The 17,703-nt window shown below is 33.1% G+C and overlaps 1 protein-coding gene across 6 annotated transcripts in view; it reads left to right on the top strand.

Annotated features, from left to right (window-relative positions):
- The window catches only part of PCDH11X (protocadherin 11 X-linked), a 606,423-nt gene that overhangs the window by 33,336 nt on the left and 555,384 nt on the right, over window positions 1-17,703 (top strand). Inside the window, exon 3 of one of the 6 annotated variants that reach the window (XM_040999472.1) lies at window positions 2,827-3,195. The exons of the other annotated variants lie outside the window; for them this stretch is intronic. Coding sequence (XP_040855406.1) covers window positions 2,827-2,871 — 45 coding nt within the window. The 3' untranslated portion in view covers window positions 2,872-3,195. Of the gene's footprint in view, window positions 1-2,826; window positions 3,196-17,703 lie in introns of those variants that run through there. 6 annotated transcript variants of the gene reach the window in all.

Here is a 17,703-nt window from a genome sequence, read left to right as displayed (position 1 = left end):
ACAAGAAAGCTGCAATAAATTGAAACCCAACAGATATAAAAAGAATTCGTGCTTTTAATCTTTATCACATAAAGAAATGAGTGCAAATTTATCCTAGAAATTCGTAAGAATCACATGGATTAAATATATTTAATTCCTAAATAAAAGTAAGCAGTGGAGTTAACTGCATTTTTTTGTTGTTGTACAAAGTTCTTTCACATGTAGACTGTTTTATTCTGTCTGGGTAACTAAAATTAGACTTAATCGCTGTTATGGTGAATAATGTCTTTTGAAAATTTATTCATGCTTAATAAAGAGGTACCAATGTCAACTAGGCATTTCTACTTGCGAAAAATTAGAGCTGTTAAAGAAGACTGCCAGATTCAAGGTAACAGTGCAAATGATTTACTACAACTTTGGAAATGGCTTTAAGATTGGCGGTCATTCAAGGGTGTGACACAAATAATATTAAATAACACAAATAATGTTAAGCTTTTTCTCTTTATCACATGGTAAAGGTAAGTCTCTAAGTTCAACTGTGGATATTTGTATGAATCAATGGTTGTATAATTTAATGATATTGCAAAAATAAGATGAAATAATATGCTAGGCTGTGTGTGGACTCTCTGTTTTCCTTTGGATGAATTTACTGGGCAGTGGTTATCTCTACAAGTCAATCAAATCCAATATGTCCATATGTCGGTGGCTCTTGGATGGGTGACAAAAAAGTACAGATTTTTCATACCTCTGCAGGTTATGTTTTAGTTTATATTTAACCATGTAAAAGGGTGTTCTCATTATCTACTTGTTTTTGCTATTGTACAGCTTACTGAAAATTTTTCTCAACAAAAAAGTTATCTTTTTTTGCATAACACCATACTGTATTGAATTTTATAACAACATTTTTCTCTACATTAACTTGGTAACTTGCTCTAAAAGGGGAAGAAAGGGTGTATATGGGAATTATTTTGTGGATCACTGTTGTTAGTAAAATTATTTATTAAGTTAATCAAAAGCAGCAAGTTCTGGTTGCAGGTACTTTCAAAGGCACAGAAAAGTTCTCAGACGTAAACTAATTTTATTTAAGCGTATGAACATACAGTAAGCAAGGTACAGCTATAGGGAAAAAATTGAAGCCTTTAAAAAATGTCACCACTTTTATTTTTAAAAATATTTTGTAATCTTAAAAAGTCATAATTAATTATTGCTTCCCATGATAGCATTTTTTTTGTTATGCTGATAAAATTCCTTTTTCTTAAACATTGGAAAGCAACTCTGGGAATTAGGCAAAATAAGAAAGATAAAGGCTCAGGAAAATGAGTTATTTATTGACATTAGGATTTTATTATCTGGAAGGGCAAACTTAAAATCATTGAGTTTTCACGAGAGTGTTATTTTTCCACGATTTTAAATATTAAATACAACTTTGTGTCATTGGTTAACAGTAGCTTCATATTCAATACAAAATATTTTGTAAACATAAAATGGTGCACTCAGGCATACTTATTTGGTACTAAAATTAATTTGAATGCTTTATTTTGTGCTAAATCTTCAAATTTCTTTGTTCTTATTATCCAATCTTCAATTGGTAATGAAGCTAGGAGAGGCACTTTATATTCACTGATACTGCAGAATGCTAGTAAGATAAGTAGGCACTGGAAAAGACATTATATATTTAAAAATTCAAATACAGTATGTGTCTTCTTTTCAAAGAAATACCACAGAAAATGCAGAAAAATGTTAGTCAGTAAATCACAATTCATTGTTTCTTAGGGAAATTCTGACAGCAGAATAAAATATGGCTGTAGCAGAAGGCAGTAAACTTAAACTTTTGTTTGCATTAAACAAAGAGAAATACATTTTCAAAAAGAGAATTTACAATAGTATTTGCAGTTACATCATTACTCTAGTAGAAATATGGTAATGAGGAAATAGAATGGTTTTGGTAAACTGTAAGATGCAAGAAAATTTATTAGAAATTTTTTATTTTGAAAAGGAAATCGAATAGTTTCTACAGTGATTTGTTTTCTTACTGTGGTTATCTGAAAAAATATGGAGTCATTATCAAAAAGGAGAGCATATATTGCATAAGGCTGCTTTTACTTGAGAAATGTTATGCACCTCTTTGGCATAAGATTTTACATAACTATGGACGACATTTTGTGTATCTTGAAGTAGAATTGGGAACTGTACATTTAAGAGAATGTTTTTTCAGATTATCCTATGTGAACAAAGACCTTTCAAAGTTATCAAGTGGTATTTGGTTTTTATGTCCCTAGAAAAACCGTAAGTATTAACAACTATTTAAAAGTCAGTTTTGATAATTTTCACCTAAAGGAGACAACTTAACAGAACTTAACTAACAAAGTTATTAAACTATCATTTAGCATTACACTAATGTGAAATCTATACAGTTGTAAAACACAGAATGAAAAGGAAAGCCTTTTTGAATGGATTACTGTATGCCACTCAGTGCTTTAGACATTTCTTTGAGGTACTTTATTCTCTGCTATTCCTTTAAAACAAACGAACAAACAAACAAACCAATTTTAGAGATTTGAGTCTTGTGATTTATGGAGGTAAAAAGAATGGTGAAATGTTGGCCCAGATAAGATTTGTAGATGAATGAAATTACATTGTAGATACAATGTATGAATTAAAACTGCTAACAGGATTTTATATTAGCTTGGATTAAGGCTAGTATCTACTATTGATAAATTCAGTATCTTTGATTTTGTACACCTATAGTTTAACCTTGTACATTTTAGCCATGTAGCATGCTTGGCAAATAAGATTTCTGAAACACAGCCATCTGATTTTGATAACGTGTTATTTTTCTTGCCCTAGACTGATTCCAGGACATCAGCTATTGAAATCTGCAGTGAGATATAACTTTCTAGGAACAACATAATTCTATTGCTTTTCCAAACAATTTCAATGAGTTGTTATTTCAAAATTTGGCTAGGATTATTTATTTTGTAATCTGTATCCCCCCATAAAAACCAGGAAAACAAAAAGTATATGAAAATGTTGTTTCAGTGAAACTTGTACTTTCGTTAGCTGTAACTTGGCCATCAAAATTTAAAATTCATGAACAAAACAGTGCAGTGCAATAACAGAGTTTTACCATGCTGCTTCTCTGTTTCCTTGCTCTGAATTTCAACAGCAGCAATGTGATAGAATGCTATTATCCTGTTATACACTCTAATGATTAATATATCAGTCATGAAACATGGAATCCGTTGCCCTGTTTGATTGCTGAAGAATCCTGACCTCATCTTGGGGAGTTTGGAAGTGAAGCTGAACTGTCCAAGCTACCCTCTGTATGGTATCCAGGGCAAGAGATATTTTTAAGACTAAAAACCAAGCAAACGAAATGAAAGCAAACAAAAAAAATGCAATGTTTTGAACTAACATAGTGTTGAGAAAATCATTACAATTATTCACTACCCTACTTAAAAGTTGGATGATAGAAAATAATCATAATAAGTTTTTTGGTTGATTGTAATCATGTTGTTCCAATACTTTTTTATCTTGAAAACATTGTAATCGTGTTTCTTTTTTCTAGAAATACGTGAAAAAAACATCTTCCTGTTTTTATCTACCAAAGGAGGATGTAAAGTTCTTTATACTCCCTGATACCTTGAGAAAATGCAGTCATATTTTTAAATATGAAACATAACTTCAATCACATGAGTGTAGAAACACGGCTTTAGGCAGGGTATTTGAAAAAGATTATATCTTAATTTTGAAACTACCCAGGGAATGTATAAAGCATTTCAGTCATATTTGAAGAGATTTATTTTATTTCTCTGATATTAAATTACTGAATATATACCATTGCTTCCAGCAATTTGCCTTTCAAAATTTACTCACCTTTCACACTCTGTTGATGAACCGATTTGCTAGACAAACAAGTCAGTGCTTTGAATTGGGTGCACACTGTATCTTACTGGAGAAAAATGACAAACTGTAATTTTATTCTGCATTCTTTAAACTGGTTATGACTTACTAACAATACTAACAGAATTAACAACAAACCATAATGATTCTTTGGGAGAAAAGGGAGTATAAAGGACACTTAAAATCACAACATGACATAGCATATGCTTCTGAATTTTCATTCAAATGGTTCAATGTGCATCCTTTTATCACAGAAAATGGGAATAGGATTTGGTCTTTATGTATAAACATTAAAATCAGTGTATTATTCGAAGTGCTCTGATGTAAAAGCATTTAGAAGATGTTTATGTGTATTTAGCATTTCAGATTAGTGTGATTCTTGGATGTATTCTATATGTAGGTAATATTTTAAACACATTTATGTTCAAATTTACTTCACTTGTTGATTTAAAACAGGTTCTCTTGTACCTCCACTGCTGTCAAATTCCTTGAACATGCGTGCTATTTGTCTGTTTAACCATTGAGTATTTGATTATAACGATTAAGTGTAACTACTTTTAATGGAAAGGAGAGATGTTACGTGAGACACAGTATTACGTTACATGCATGTAAAGAATTATGTAGAAAAATTTCCTTCCTTTATATGTGTTTCTTATTAATTACAGTGTTTAGATTAATATTTCCGAGAATGTAAAAATTCAGTCAACATAGTATAACCCTACATCAGTGCCCTGTAAGACTATTAAGATGTAGGAAAAGTGTTTCCAAACTTCACGGTCTCAAGTTATAAATGAAAGGATGAGACTCAAGAAAGTGAATCAGGAGTGCAAGTGTCCTGTAACACACTATGATGGCTTCATGATCACTTGTGTATGTAGTTATTATATAAATGCATCCAAAATATTGTATCGTGCCTATCTGTGTCTCTCATTTACTACGTACTCTTTGATATGAGAGACTCCATGTTTCCACCCACTTCAGTGACCCTCTCCTCTGTAAGAGAAAAATCACCTGATCACCCCTTTGTATGTATAAGCAAGAAACTATCTTAAAATACTTACCCAGGATCTCTTTTAAAATCTTCAATGGTTTTGTATGTCTTCTTTGCAGAAGATGAAAATAGAAACTTTATTTTTAAAGCTGTGATTCCATCCCTCAAAATGCAGCCTCTGTGAGAAAGGAACTTCTAAATTGATTTCTTTCCTATTCCTTGTGCTGAAATATTTACCCATAAAAGCCAAAGAGGATTGAAATTAAGCAGCATTTAGAATTGGACCATCAATGAAAATTGATCATAATTTTGTCTGTTTAGTTGTCCTTGATCTATTTTTTTGCTTGTGCATGAAACAATATTTTCATTTGAGAATAATATGAAAGGCACTGCAAATAGCTTTTTCACAAAAGCAAAATAGGATTAAAATAGGTATTTCCCTATATGTTTCCTTCTTACCAGTTAAATTCGTGCCATTTTTTAAGTAGTTGATACTAGTATTGTGTTTCTAACCTCCAGTGTTGGCATTAATGGCCTCTTGGAATATTCTCAGTAAACTGTCATTGGGAGACTCTGGAGTTCTTACCCTTGTCAGTGAATAGAGAAATGACAGAAAAATGCCACATATTAAAACTAGGTATGTTAAATGTAAAGAATTTTCAGTAAATTTATTCCAATGAATCAGAGGTAAACTAATTGATGGGCTGCAGTGTACTTTACATTTTCTTTATTGCAAGCGTTGTAACAAATGTTTTAAAATCCAAAATGCATAGTTGAAAATACTACAGTGAAATACATATCTTCATTTTACTTTTAGTTTCATTTTAAAATCTAATAATTTAAGCACATTATTTTTGTATTTCAATTTAAATATAAACGTATAAAACAACTTTAATCTCATACTTTAATCAATTTTCAATGTGTACTTATTCTAACTTTTTTTTTTTTTTTTAAGATTTATTTTTATTATTTTTTCATTGGAAAGGCAGATATACAGAGAGGAGAGACAGAGAGGAAGATCTTCCGTCCGATGATTCACTCCCCAAGTGAGCGCAACGGGCCGATACTATGCCGATCCGAAGCCAGGAGCCTCTTCCGGGTCTCCCACGCGGGTGCAGGTTCCCAAAGCTTTGGGCTGTCCTCGACTGCTTTCCCAGGCCACAGGCAGGGAGCTGGAAGGGAAGCGGGGCTGCCGGGATTAGAACCGGCGCCCATATGGGATCCCGGGCGTGCAAGGCGAGGACCTTTAACCACTTGCGCCACCGCGCCGGGCCCTATTCTAACTTTTGTTGTTGACCATGCTGTCCATATTATAAGTGAAAACACATACACTTTAGAAAAACTTTTACATGTTGGGTTTTGATTTAATCATTTAACCACGATTTTGTGCAATGTTTACTAATGTACTCATTCTTACATAAAATACTAATGTCTTGTTTTACTATTCTGTCACCTATAGTCCTCACTATATAAATAGATGATATGATTGTATGTCTAGAGAAGTGTAATGGGAAATCTGATCTCAACAGTGATGCTACAGAACAAGCAGAATTTATTAACTATTACAAATCAGAAAACTTTGTAAACACTTTGTATAGGTGCTCCTGTATAATAGACATTTTCTTTAATGTTACAAAGCTTGTTATTTATTTCAAATATTATTTAGCTTCCTAATGAATTTAAAGGTGCTGTGATAGCTGTGGTAACTGAAAACTGTGTGTCACTATATAATCACTATTTTTAAAAATATATGTGCAATTTGTTTCTCACACTTTATGGATATTTACACATAAGATTTGTGACTTAATATGATAATTAGAATAAGCTGTAGGGTTAAAAAATTCTAGAGTAACGATAGATTGTTATCATGAATGTAAAATCATTTATTTTAGGAAAAAATTCAGAAAATTGCAGATTCTAGAAGAAGAATTTTAGTTTTTTGTTTTTATTGCCATCCACTTTCATAAGTTCTTTACAACTTATTTAGTAATTATGTTTGAAATGTCTATAACTTTTGAAAGTGGTGCATTTTAATTTTACAGTGTTATTGTTTTCATTTATGTCATTAAAGTCCTAGGATTTTTATATTTACTCGATAACAGTTCATTTATCATTCATATTGTTTAGTTTTATAGTTGTATTATGGACAAAGCCTTGCAATGGCATAGCTTGATTATCTTAGCAGTGAAATTCATAGATATGAGACATATCTGCACCATAACATTAATCTTCCTTCAGTGAACATATTGTCTTGATTAAAACGCTTTTTTTCCCCCTTTAATAAGACTGTTATTTTTATTTTTGCCACACTTTCAGGAGCAATTATGCCATTTAATTATTTTCACAAATTTCTATAAATAACTTTTTTACCTTTCCCATAATCTAGATTTTTTCTAATTAAAATATCACACACTGTACCTTTTTTAGGTGGTTAGTTATCCACACAAGCATGCATATTATCCAATTAGGAATAAAACCTTTTTGCTAAGTGTAAAATATCACATTTTATTTTCTTTTAGATATTTCATTTCCTTATGCTTGAGCTTTATATTATTAGTCTTCCATTGAGTCATTTAATATCACATTAGTCACTTTAAAATTCAACTCTTTAAAAGTTTTCATTATTTTTTTGTTAGGGCAAGAACATTAAGTAGCAAAATACAACTTTCCTTTAATTCTATTCAGGCAGAGTTAATGGTAAATAAATATGCATTTAGGATGGAAAATAATTTTTGCAAAACTCCATAGTCTTTAATATGTATCTTTTTGTTTTCTTTCATATCTGTAAATCACCATTGCAATTATGTATTTAAACTTAAGAGAATTAATCACAAACACTGTTACTTCACACAGCAAAATTTCTTGGAATTCAATTATAAAGCTTAAATAGTTGTTCAGTGTCACAAGCTTGAAATGATTAAAAGTTTTAAAAATTTTGACCAGTTATTCTGTATGTAAACACAGACTTAGATTTGTTATCAATGCTGGCAAATACACACAAATGGGATTGCATTAACTTTAGAAAACTGGTTTCTGAGTTCCTAAATCAGAAACCATATGATTTTTCGTCAGTGTTTCATTAATTTGATTACCTGTCAATCAAAATTGGGTATTAGGTGTCTTCTTTCACAGAATAATGTGTGCATTTTCTAAGTCAAAATTTCTTTTTTTTCACCCAAATTCAATTACTCAAGAGAAAGTGCTGAGTTGTCTTTCAAATAAATATCATTGTTATGGTACATGATAGCAGAACTTATGGAAGCAAAATATAATTTTTCATTGTACATGAGGATGTTCTTCAACTTTAAAAAATATTTAATTTCATAAACATTGGACTTTAAAACAGCAAGATAATATTATACTAATTTCATTTATGGTAAAAAAAGTTTAGTGCCCATAAAAAATTATGATCTGAGCCTAGAGTATTTGATATTCAACAATAAAGTTCCATATGGTGCTATAATTCAACTTTACCTTTGTAAATTGTAGTTGTTTATAAGGTTATACACTCACTGACTTTAAAATTATATGAATTGTACAGAATATACAAGTAAGATCTTTGGTGCAGGATCTTAAGGCTAAGTTTCGACCTTATGTCTGTAAACATGCGTATTTGTATGTGAAGAGGTATATTGCTTTTAGCTTGATTCTTAGGTTAGTGTAATTGAAATGTGTTAGTGTATGTATAAGCACACATGTTTGCATAATGATGTGTGTTTGTTAAGTTTCTATCATCAAGGTAGAAATTTCAGTGTAACAAAAGTTTGTTTGAAGATCATGGTTTTCCCTTTCCATTGATGTCGGCTCCTTTTTAAAGTATTATGCCTCACTTCCAATCTGCAATCACCCTGATTCCCTCATATCATCCTAGTTATCATCCGCTGTTTGCACAAGCTGCTGTCATATTCAGTGCATCCTGAATGTGTGTTCATGTAGCTTTCTTTTTTTCCTCTGGCTGTAATGTAATAGCAGCATTTTTCTTTGTCTTTTTTCCAAATTTTCTGAGTGATCAAATGTCCAGTAATATTAAAACATGCATGGACAAATTAACTTGCATTTTGTTATTTAAGTTCTAGTGTAGGTTCCACTTCTCTTGCACAGTACAAAACAAAGATGAATTCTTTAGTAATAGGCAACTGTCACACTGTTAATAAAGCTAAGGCACATCAAAATGAAAATATAAGTGTTTTGAAACAATCACCTCCATTTTGCGTTGACTTAATTTGATATTTATGAAATAAAAAGATAAGTAGTTTGCTTTTAGTTCCCTGTGCAATGACAAAGTTTCTGGTTTTAATGGATATAATATTTTAGGTCGACTTTATGTTTTCATTCAAGCATTCTTTTTGAGCTTTGTATATGTGCCCAGACACACAAACACATTTCTAAATAGGTTAGTGTAGATCGATACACTGCATCAGGATAAGTATCAGGATGTAGGTACATTTTTAGGTTAGGAAATACATAAAATTTACTGTCATTTTTGCTTCTGAGTAGAGTTAATAATATGAATGCTGATTGAAGAAAAACTGTAAATCTGAAGTTTTAAAATTGTGGAGATTTAAACTTCAAAGGGACTCATAACAATCACTTTAAATTATTTTCCTTTTACTTTATATTTTGTATCTGTGGTTTAAAAAAGAAGAAACAGGTTTTGTGTGAATATATTAGCACAAATATTATATAGCATCTTTCAGCTAGAATCTGTGCAGTTACTAACACCTGGTTGTATTTTATGTAATTTTGCTGGCTAATATATATGTAATATGTATTAAACAATTATCTATTAATAAAGTTGTTTATGCATTGCAACATCACATCTTATTTTTTTAAGCATTGGTGTTAACCAGGGGCTACCAATTTCATTAACGTCATCAATGATTCTGAAATCTTTCATCACGGGAACACTCTAAATTCCTCATGATAGAACTCATTATTGTATTGAATCAGCCAATAATTTACTAGCACTTCTATTCGCCAACATTTTGAGGTAAACTTATTCTTTTCAATTCACCAAGATCAATGAAGAAGATAAAATCAGATTGTGTGCTTACACGAAAACTTTAATTTGGTCCTTTTTCTTGAACTGAACTTGTTGAACATCGATAATATGATACCATTTATTAACCTCTGTATTTGATAAAAAAGTGTTAGATGATGAAGTTTACCATGAGTTGAAATCATATTTGTTAAATACTCCCAAATTTACCATCAGCAACACAGCGTGCAGACTGTCTTTGGGAGATGGGGGGGGGCATTTGGGGTTCTTGCTGGATTTTGTTAAATCCTTGTGGCTAAAGAATTTAACTGAGAGTATGTTAAAAAAAAAAAAGGATACTTTAATTTTTTTCTGTGCATAAAAACCTGAGTTTATCAGATTAAACACCAGCACACACACACACACGTAACAGACAAAATACCAAACCTCAGTTTTCATTATAATAATTACAAGTGTGTGTGTGTGTGTGTGTGTGTGTGTGTGTGTGTTGAGTGAATATCACTAGTGAATCAGCTTGCAAGTATATATTTGGTCCTATCAGGCATGTGTTTACCTCATTTCAGAAAGCATTCTGAAGTCACCAACACTTGCTGCTTTTCAGGTATGCTCAACTAGCTCGACAGAGTTTATTGAATTCACTTCTAAAATACCTCTGAAATTTGTTCTTCTGCCACTTCCTTTTTACAATCATCATGAGTTACCTGATTCACTATTAATAAGTTCTCTTAATTGGTAGTTTTCATCTGTCCCATCAAGCAGTTTGTTATCCAGTGCACAGAATATGTATACAAAAACAAAGCTGTGATCAAGCGAGCAAAGGAAATTTCAGTTCATTTATTGGTCTCTTTATGTATCATGTATGTAGGGCTGAGAGAAACACATGCTACTTTTAGGCATTTCACCAAAAGCTCATTCTGTGACTTTTCCAAAGTTTCCAAAGAGAAATATTGCCATTACGCTATAAGGCAAGAAATAGATTTTTCTTATCCTCAGCAGAGAAAGCTTTCTCAGGTTCAATCACAATAAATGCATAACTATTGACAACCATGGTTAGATCATTATATATAATTATATATATATATTTATTTATCTTATCATAATTTTGTCCATCCCCTGCATGCTGAAAATCAGTTACCAATTTTGTAAAAGCAGATACAGAAAGGAAAAAGAAAACCAGGAAATTTCAAATGTAGATAATATCTAACTTATAGGAGGTAGAATAATCCTGAAAATTCAGAAACCACATCTCTGAACTGAAAACTGCAAGTGACACATTTATATGTAATTTATGGAATGTTCTTCTTGGCACACACAGTGAAAGCAAATATACCACCTGCTTCCTAGAAATAGAAGAGATGAAAATAAACCACCTAGTTCTTAAATTAGAAAAACTTTTGTCCTCATTACGACAGAGAAAAAGTCTTTTTAACAAGTCTTTTTAAATAATATGCAAGTAACATCCTGGGTGGTTGGTTTTTGTTTTAGGTGATTTCTGTCACATCTTTGCTAGACAGTCATATCAAGATGCTGGGATACTAACTTTAGTCTAACAAATCTCCACAGGATCTGATGTTTTGCAAAGATTCAGCACTCATTTCATGTATTTTTGTAAAGAGCACCATCATGAGTAGGCAGATATCTCATAATTATTGAGAATTTACTTACAATTCAAGATAAATTGAAACCAGCTATTAACTTTCTTAAAGTCAGCGACTATTTTCTTTAGGGCATATACCCATGTTCTCGATAAAGTGAATATTAGGTTTAAGGGCAATGTTAAACACTCAGTAACACTTAAAAAAAAAATAGGACTGTATTGTCATATTCTAGTGAAAATAACCCCCTCCTATGTTTCTGTGTTGTTTTATACATTTTTTTCAAATTACTATTGTCAGGGAAATGGTAGGATTATTATTCATGAAATCCATCTCATAGCTTTCAAAAATATATACTATAGCCCCAAATTATCTTTGATTTTTCTCTTATAAAGGAATCTAAAATAATGTAGCTGCGAAAGTAGCATAACTGCCAAATCTGTCTTCACCCTGTGCCTACCTCAAACTCTATGTGTGTGAAATTTCAGATTTCATAGTCTGTTTCTGCTTTCATGGAGAAAAAATATCATTTCTCTTCTGATATGAAATCTCAAGAGAACTCTCTGAAAATAGACTTGTCAACATTCCTTTTCTTTACGCTATATGGCATGTGAACGATGTTGAACATCAGACTAACACGGATCATCATAGGAAGTGTTGGACATACTTACAATATTGCCATATCCTCCTTATACAAGATTGCTTTGAAAGGCAGAGTTATAGAAAGAGAAGGAGAGACACAGAGTAAAATATTCTGTGGGCTGTGGTTCACTCCTCTGATGTCTGCAGTGGACAAGGCTGGGCAAAACCAGAGTCAGGAACTCAAAGCTTCATCTGCATCTCCTACCTGGGTGGCAGGGGCTCAAAGCTCTCATCATGTATGATCTGAAGCGGAGCAGCCTGGACACAAAGTGATGCTCATAGGATTTAGGCGTCACAGGCCTAGGCTTCCTGCTGATACCAAGCACCGTCAATTGGATATTGTCTTTTTTTTTTTTTTTAAGATTTATTTATTTTTATTACAAAGTCAGATATATAGAGAGGAGAGTCAGAAAGGATGATCTTCTGTCTGATAATTCACTCTCCAAGTGACCAAAATGGCTGTAGTTGTGCCAGGAGCTAGGAGCTTCTTCTGGGTTTCCCATGCAGGTACAGAGTCCCAAGGCTTTGGGCCATCCTTAACTGCTTTCCCAAACCACAGGCAAAGAGCTGGATGGGAAGTAGAGCAGCTGGAATACCAACCGGTGCCCATATGGGATCCTGGTGCATGCAAGGAGAGGATTTTCACCACTGGGCTACCACACTGGGCCCTACAATACACTTTTAAAGAGTTATTTACTGATTTCTTTGGGAGGCCACGTAACAAATTGGAACACCGAGAGAGACTGAGAGAGAAATGATTTCATCCGCCTGCTCACACTCCAAATTACTAGCAGTAGCTACAGCTGGGCCAGGCTGAAGCCAGAAACTTGGAACCCCATGCTGGTCTCCTGTGTGGCTGCAGGAGCTCAAACACTGGTTGTGTTCTGCTGCTTTACTAGGCCCATTAGCAACGAGCTGGTACTCAAACCAGTGCTCATGCCATGTCCTTATTTGCATGTAGCAGCTTAACCTGCAGTGTCACAATCCAAACCTCCCCTCTAATATATTCTTTGATCAAATTTTATTAGTAATATCACCCTCTGACATGCTTCAGTCAAATCAACTGAAGTATCTTATATTCTGAGCATTGGTAAAAATCACAATACAGATGGACAGTGTGTGGAGGTCAAAATTGGTTTAACTGCATAGATTATTATTCTTGAAACTATATTTTTCGTGTTGATGGAAGTCCAGTCTGTATGGTTAAAGCATTGTGATTGAATCATTTAAAGTGAGACTGACATATAGAGAGGGTGTAATTGATGAATAGATCAAATGTCTAACAGGAAAAGAGAGGTATTAGGAGCCAAAGGGTTAAAACCGTGCCTTTCCTCAATAATTTCTTTAATTTTGTGCAAACGGTTTCTTTGTTTTCCTCTCCCAGGAAATGTCAAACATTGATCTGTGTTCTGCTAATTATTTCTGAATGGTTACATATTTATTCAGTATTTTACCCTCTCCTCTGGCAGAATCAACAAATAGCTACTATTTCTTCTAAAGTTTCTCCTTGCCCAAGGGAATACCATGAACAGGAAGATCTTCAAATGGATTTTCAATTTTCTTGTATAAAATTGAAAAGTGCACATATAATACATAATGTTAAGTACACACAATTAAAAATGTATAATGCAAATATGTATGTATATGTGCATGCATAGGAAAGTCAAATAGAGTGAACAGAACTTAAATCATAAATTTAGTTGCCAACGTCAAAGACAGAAGCTGAAGATTGTATTCTAATGGGAACAAATTTGTTGCAGATTTGGAGGAACTTCTTTTTTATTATACTGATAATGCATTTTACTAAAATGGATTTACTAGAAATGCAGATATATAAAAAAGGAGGAGAGGAGGGGATGGAGGGAGAGAGAGACAGAGCTTATCTTCTCGTTCTCTCTACATGCTCACAGGGATTCCACCAGCAAGAAGTTGGAGTTAGGAGCTCAAGTCAGAAATTAAGCACAGATACTCCAATGCAAATGGCTGCATCTTCCCTGGCAACTTAACTGCTAATGCCAAATGCCCATCCACAAGAATCTTCTTGTGATTTGTAGATCCACTTGGGATCTGCTTTTCTTTTAGACCTGGAATGGAAACTTAATGGTCGTGTAATTCCTTAGTCTGCCTTTGTAATTTGACGCATGGTGGATCTAAGTCTCAGTGAGAGAGCTGAGCTAACATCTATTCAGTACCTGTTTTGTGTCAGACAGTTTGCCAGGAACCTTACATGAGTCTTTTATCTCAGAGAGGCTATAAATCTAGTGGCGAAGTGAAACTCTATAGCTAAGTCTAATTGACTCGAGTTTTAACTATAGCACATGGCAATTCTGGCAGCACTGTGACACCAAAAGCTCCGGATAAGAAGCCGCAGGCCCTTCACTTTTAGCATGTTGCTTTACATTTCTCCGGCACACCATAAATCAACATGTAGTTCGAGTAGATTTCTCCAATTATCTTCACCTCTTCCTAGACTCATTCTCCTCCATTTAAGCCTAGGCACATGATTTTGTACATGATTATTTTATCAAAGTTTTACAAATTTGACAGTCATGTTCATTCTGGAAGATACTATCATTAACAGCAGGTGCATGCTTAGAAGATGTGTGTCATGGGACATCATTTCTCATAATTTGAATAGCTGAAATGAACCTTGATCATGTAAATACTCAAAAACATTTGGATGAACTTTCTGAAAACAGTATGATAGCAGCTCCCTTTCCAAATCTATTTATGAATACTTTAAATAAATAAATTACTTCCAATGTTGTACAGTTTGGTATTTTCACAGGATGAATTTGCCAAAGGAAAGTGAATATGTGTGTTTCCAAATTTAGATGACAATCTCTACTTTGATTTTTAATAAAAAGGAACAATTTGATGAATTAATTATAGCTGTATTTTAAAACCTGACTAGACACATTGGTAATGAACAAACATCAAATATGAGTCAACAATTCCTATAAAATATATTGAAAGCTGTTAATGTAGTTCAATGTGAATTTTCGGTTTAGTCATTTACAAAAACTAACTTTTTACTACATAGCAGAAATTGGAAGAATAGTTTGTTTCTAGATTATGATTCCTCGCATATTAAATTCATGTGTAGTAATTGAAGCATTATTTTTTAATAGACCCTCTATATAGTATACCATATTATGCAATGCATTTGTTTCCAAATAGGCAAGGTTCAGCACTTATTTAGGAAGCTGCATTAACTGTGTAAGACCACTTAGGGTACATTAGGGAACATACATCAGATGTCTTTGCTGAGTTAACTTATGAAAACACTGATTATTAAAAAGTAGAAAATGATGAATTTAATGATTTTTTTATGTGCAAAACATAATGTCAGCACAGTCAGGGGTTGGGGATTTGGGGAGGGGGATAGGGAAATCTTAGACCCTATGAAATACGTACCATAAAACTAAAACTTAAAAAAGACATGTTGGAATATGCTGGACTTCAGACTCAGATCATTTCAAATCTCTGTTTATGGGTTTTACATGTGTGATCTTTGTCCTCTTTGAAGCTCAGCAACCTTGTATTTCCAAAGATATCAAAGAAATAGAATTTTAAGTGGTGCCTAGATGAGAGAAATAAAAATATATGTAACACACTCAATAAAGTCACTAGCACACTCGATTAAATCACTTTCCATGCTGATTAATTAATCTAATTTTATGAGTAGATATTAATATTATAGTTATTTTGTTGATTAAAAATTCAAACTCATCTCATGGAGCTTCAATAAGTTGCTCAAGTTCATTTTTGGTAATATAAGCATGCTTACCCCATACCACAGCTTTTAAGAATGTAGGCGATCCTATTTCATTGGCTATTCAGAGTTCACCTATACAGCATATGATTGTCTCTTTATCTCCACTCTGTGTCTGCTTTATGGATTTCTCTGTACAGTGCTGTTGCCTTTAATACTCTTTCCGATGTAGGTGAGTGATTCTTAGAGCTTGCACATTTTAATCATGAAAAGTACTAACAAAGGTGATAATGCTAGTATCATAAAATGTCGCATGAAGACAGGATGCAAGGGAGATTTGCTTAAAGTCAGGTAGTTAGATTTTATAAGAATAGGGTGAAGAGTGTTAATTGCCTTTAAGGTCAGGATTCTAATTCATCACAAATTATTTGGCATGCGGTAGTTTTGTGACATAGATAGTATCTGTATCTGTATTTAAATGACAATGAACTTCATTAAATTTAGAAAAAATGAGAAGCTAACAGAAATAAAACTGGTCACAGTTGTTGTATGACTTTGCTGTGCAGGAGATCCAGTTGTGACCTTGAAGGATCTGCACTTTCTGTGAAAGCTTCTTCATGTAAAATGGAGATGATGTGTTATTCAGAACTTCCACTGAGGTGATTTTCCAAAGCAACATTTTGAACAATGAAATCCATATATAAATAATAATTGGCATCAATGCTATATAATTAAACAAACATTTGAAATTGCCCTACATCCAAATTTCATCCCTCACATGACACTGGAAATGATGAATTCTTGATTATGGATACTGTGTTAACATATGCAAGTTGGCCAAAACTAGCCAACATTTGGCTATTTGGGGGATTCCTGTGTTTCTGAATGCCACTTTTTTTTTTAAGATTTATTTATATTTATTGGAAAGGCAGATATACAGAGAGCAGGATCTTCCGTCCACTGATTCACTCCCCAAGTGGCCGCAATGGCTGGAGCTGAGCCAATCTGAAGCCAGGAGCCTCTTCCAGGTCTCCCATGACATATTACTTTGTATCACTAGTACGCTGTCAAATTTTAGCCCTCTTCATCTTTTACATGGACAATTGCTATAGCTGCATTGCTGGCATTCATAGCTTTAGTCTTGTTCCACTTAAATTAGTTTCCACACAGCTAATGAATATTTTGCTTTACTTGAAATCCTTCATTGGGGACTCATATTTTTTTAAAATAAATATCCTAGTTTTTAAAAATTTAACATACAAAATTCTCTGTGATGTATTATTTTCTACTCTATGCATAATTTATCTCTGGGTCAGAGTTTATGCTTCAGGGATATTGAATAGCTTAGGATTTTCTACTACACAGTATGTTGGTTTTAATTTCTGCAAATTCACACATATTTTTCATTGTCGAAAAAATATATACTGTGTCATCGCATTTACACTGTACGGAAAAACTCCCACTGATTCCTTGTGACTCTGGCTCTTCTGTGGATACATATATGTATATGTATGTGAAATATTTACAAAGGGAAATTATGTAATACTAAATATTATTAGGCAATTAACGATCGTAATGGAAAATTGAAGACAAGTTTGAACGCAGCGGTTGGAAGAACGGTTGTTTCAAAGCAAGATAATGGTAGTGGAGGAGAGAACTGACAATAGAGGAACTCTCTGTGTCTCTCTCTGCCTCCAACTGAATAGAATTCGTATAAAAGTAAAGATAGAAATTAAGACCAGTCATTTTTACGTAGCACTTACGCTACCCACAACCCCTAAAAGAACACCTACTAGATTCAATGCCAACTTCTGACTCCTAAATCCAGCTTCTTGCTAATGTAATGAAAGTTCAAAAACCTGGACTCCTGTCACCCATG

Source organism: Ochotona curzoniae, unplaced genomic scaffold, assembly GCF_017591425.1.
Source record: "Ochotona curzoniae isolate NIBS_2020 unplaced genomic scaffold, NIBS_Ocur_1.0 scaffold_1852, whole genome shotgun sequence".
NCBI lineage: Eukaryota > Metazoa > Chordata > Mammalia > Lagomorpha > Ochotonidae > Ochotona > Ochotona curzoniae.
Note: the sequence above shows the minus strand (reverse complement) of the source record. Positions and strands in the feature narration are given on the sequence as shown.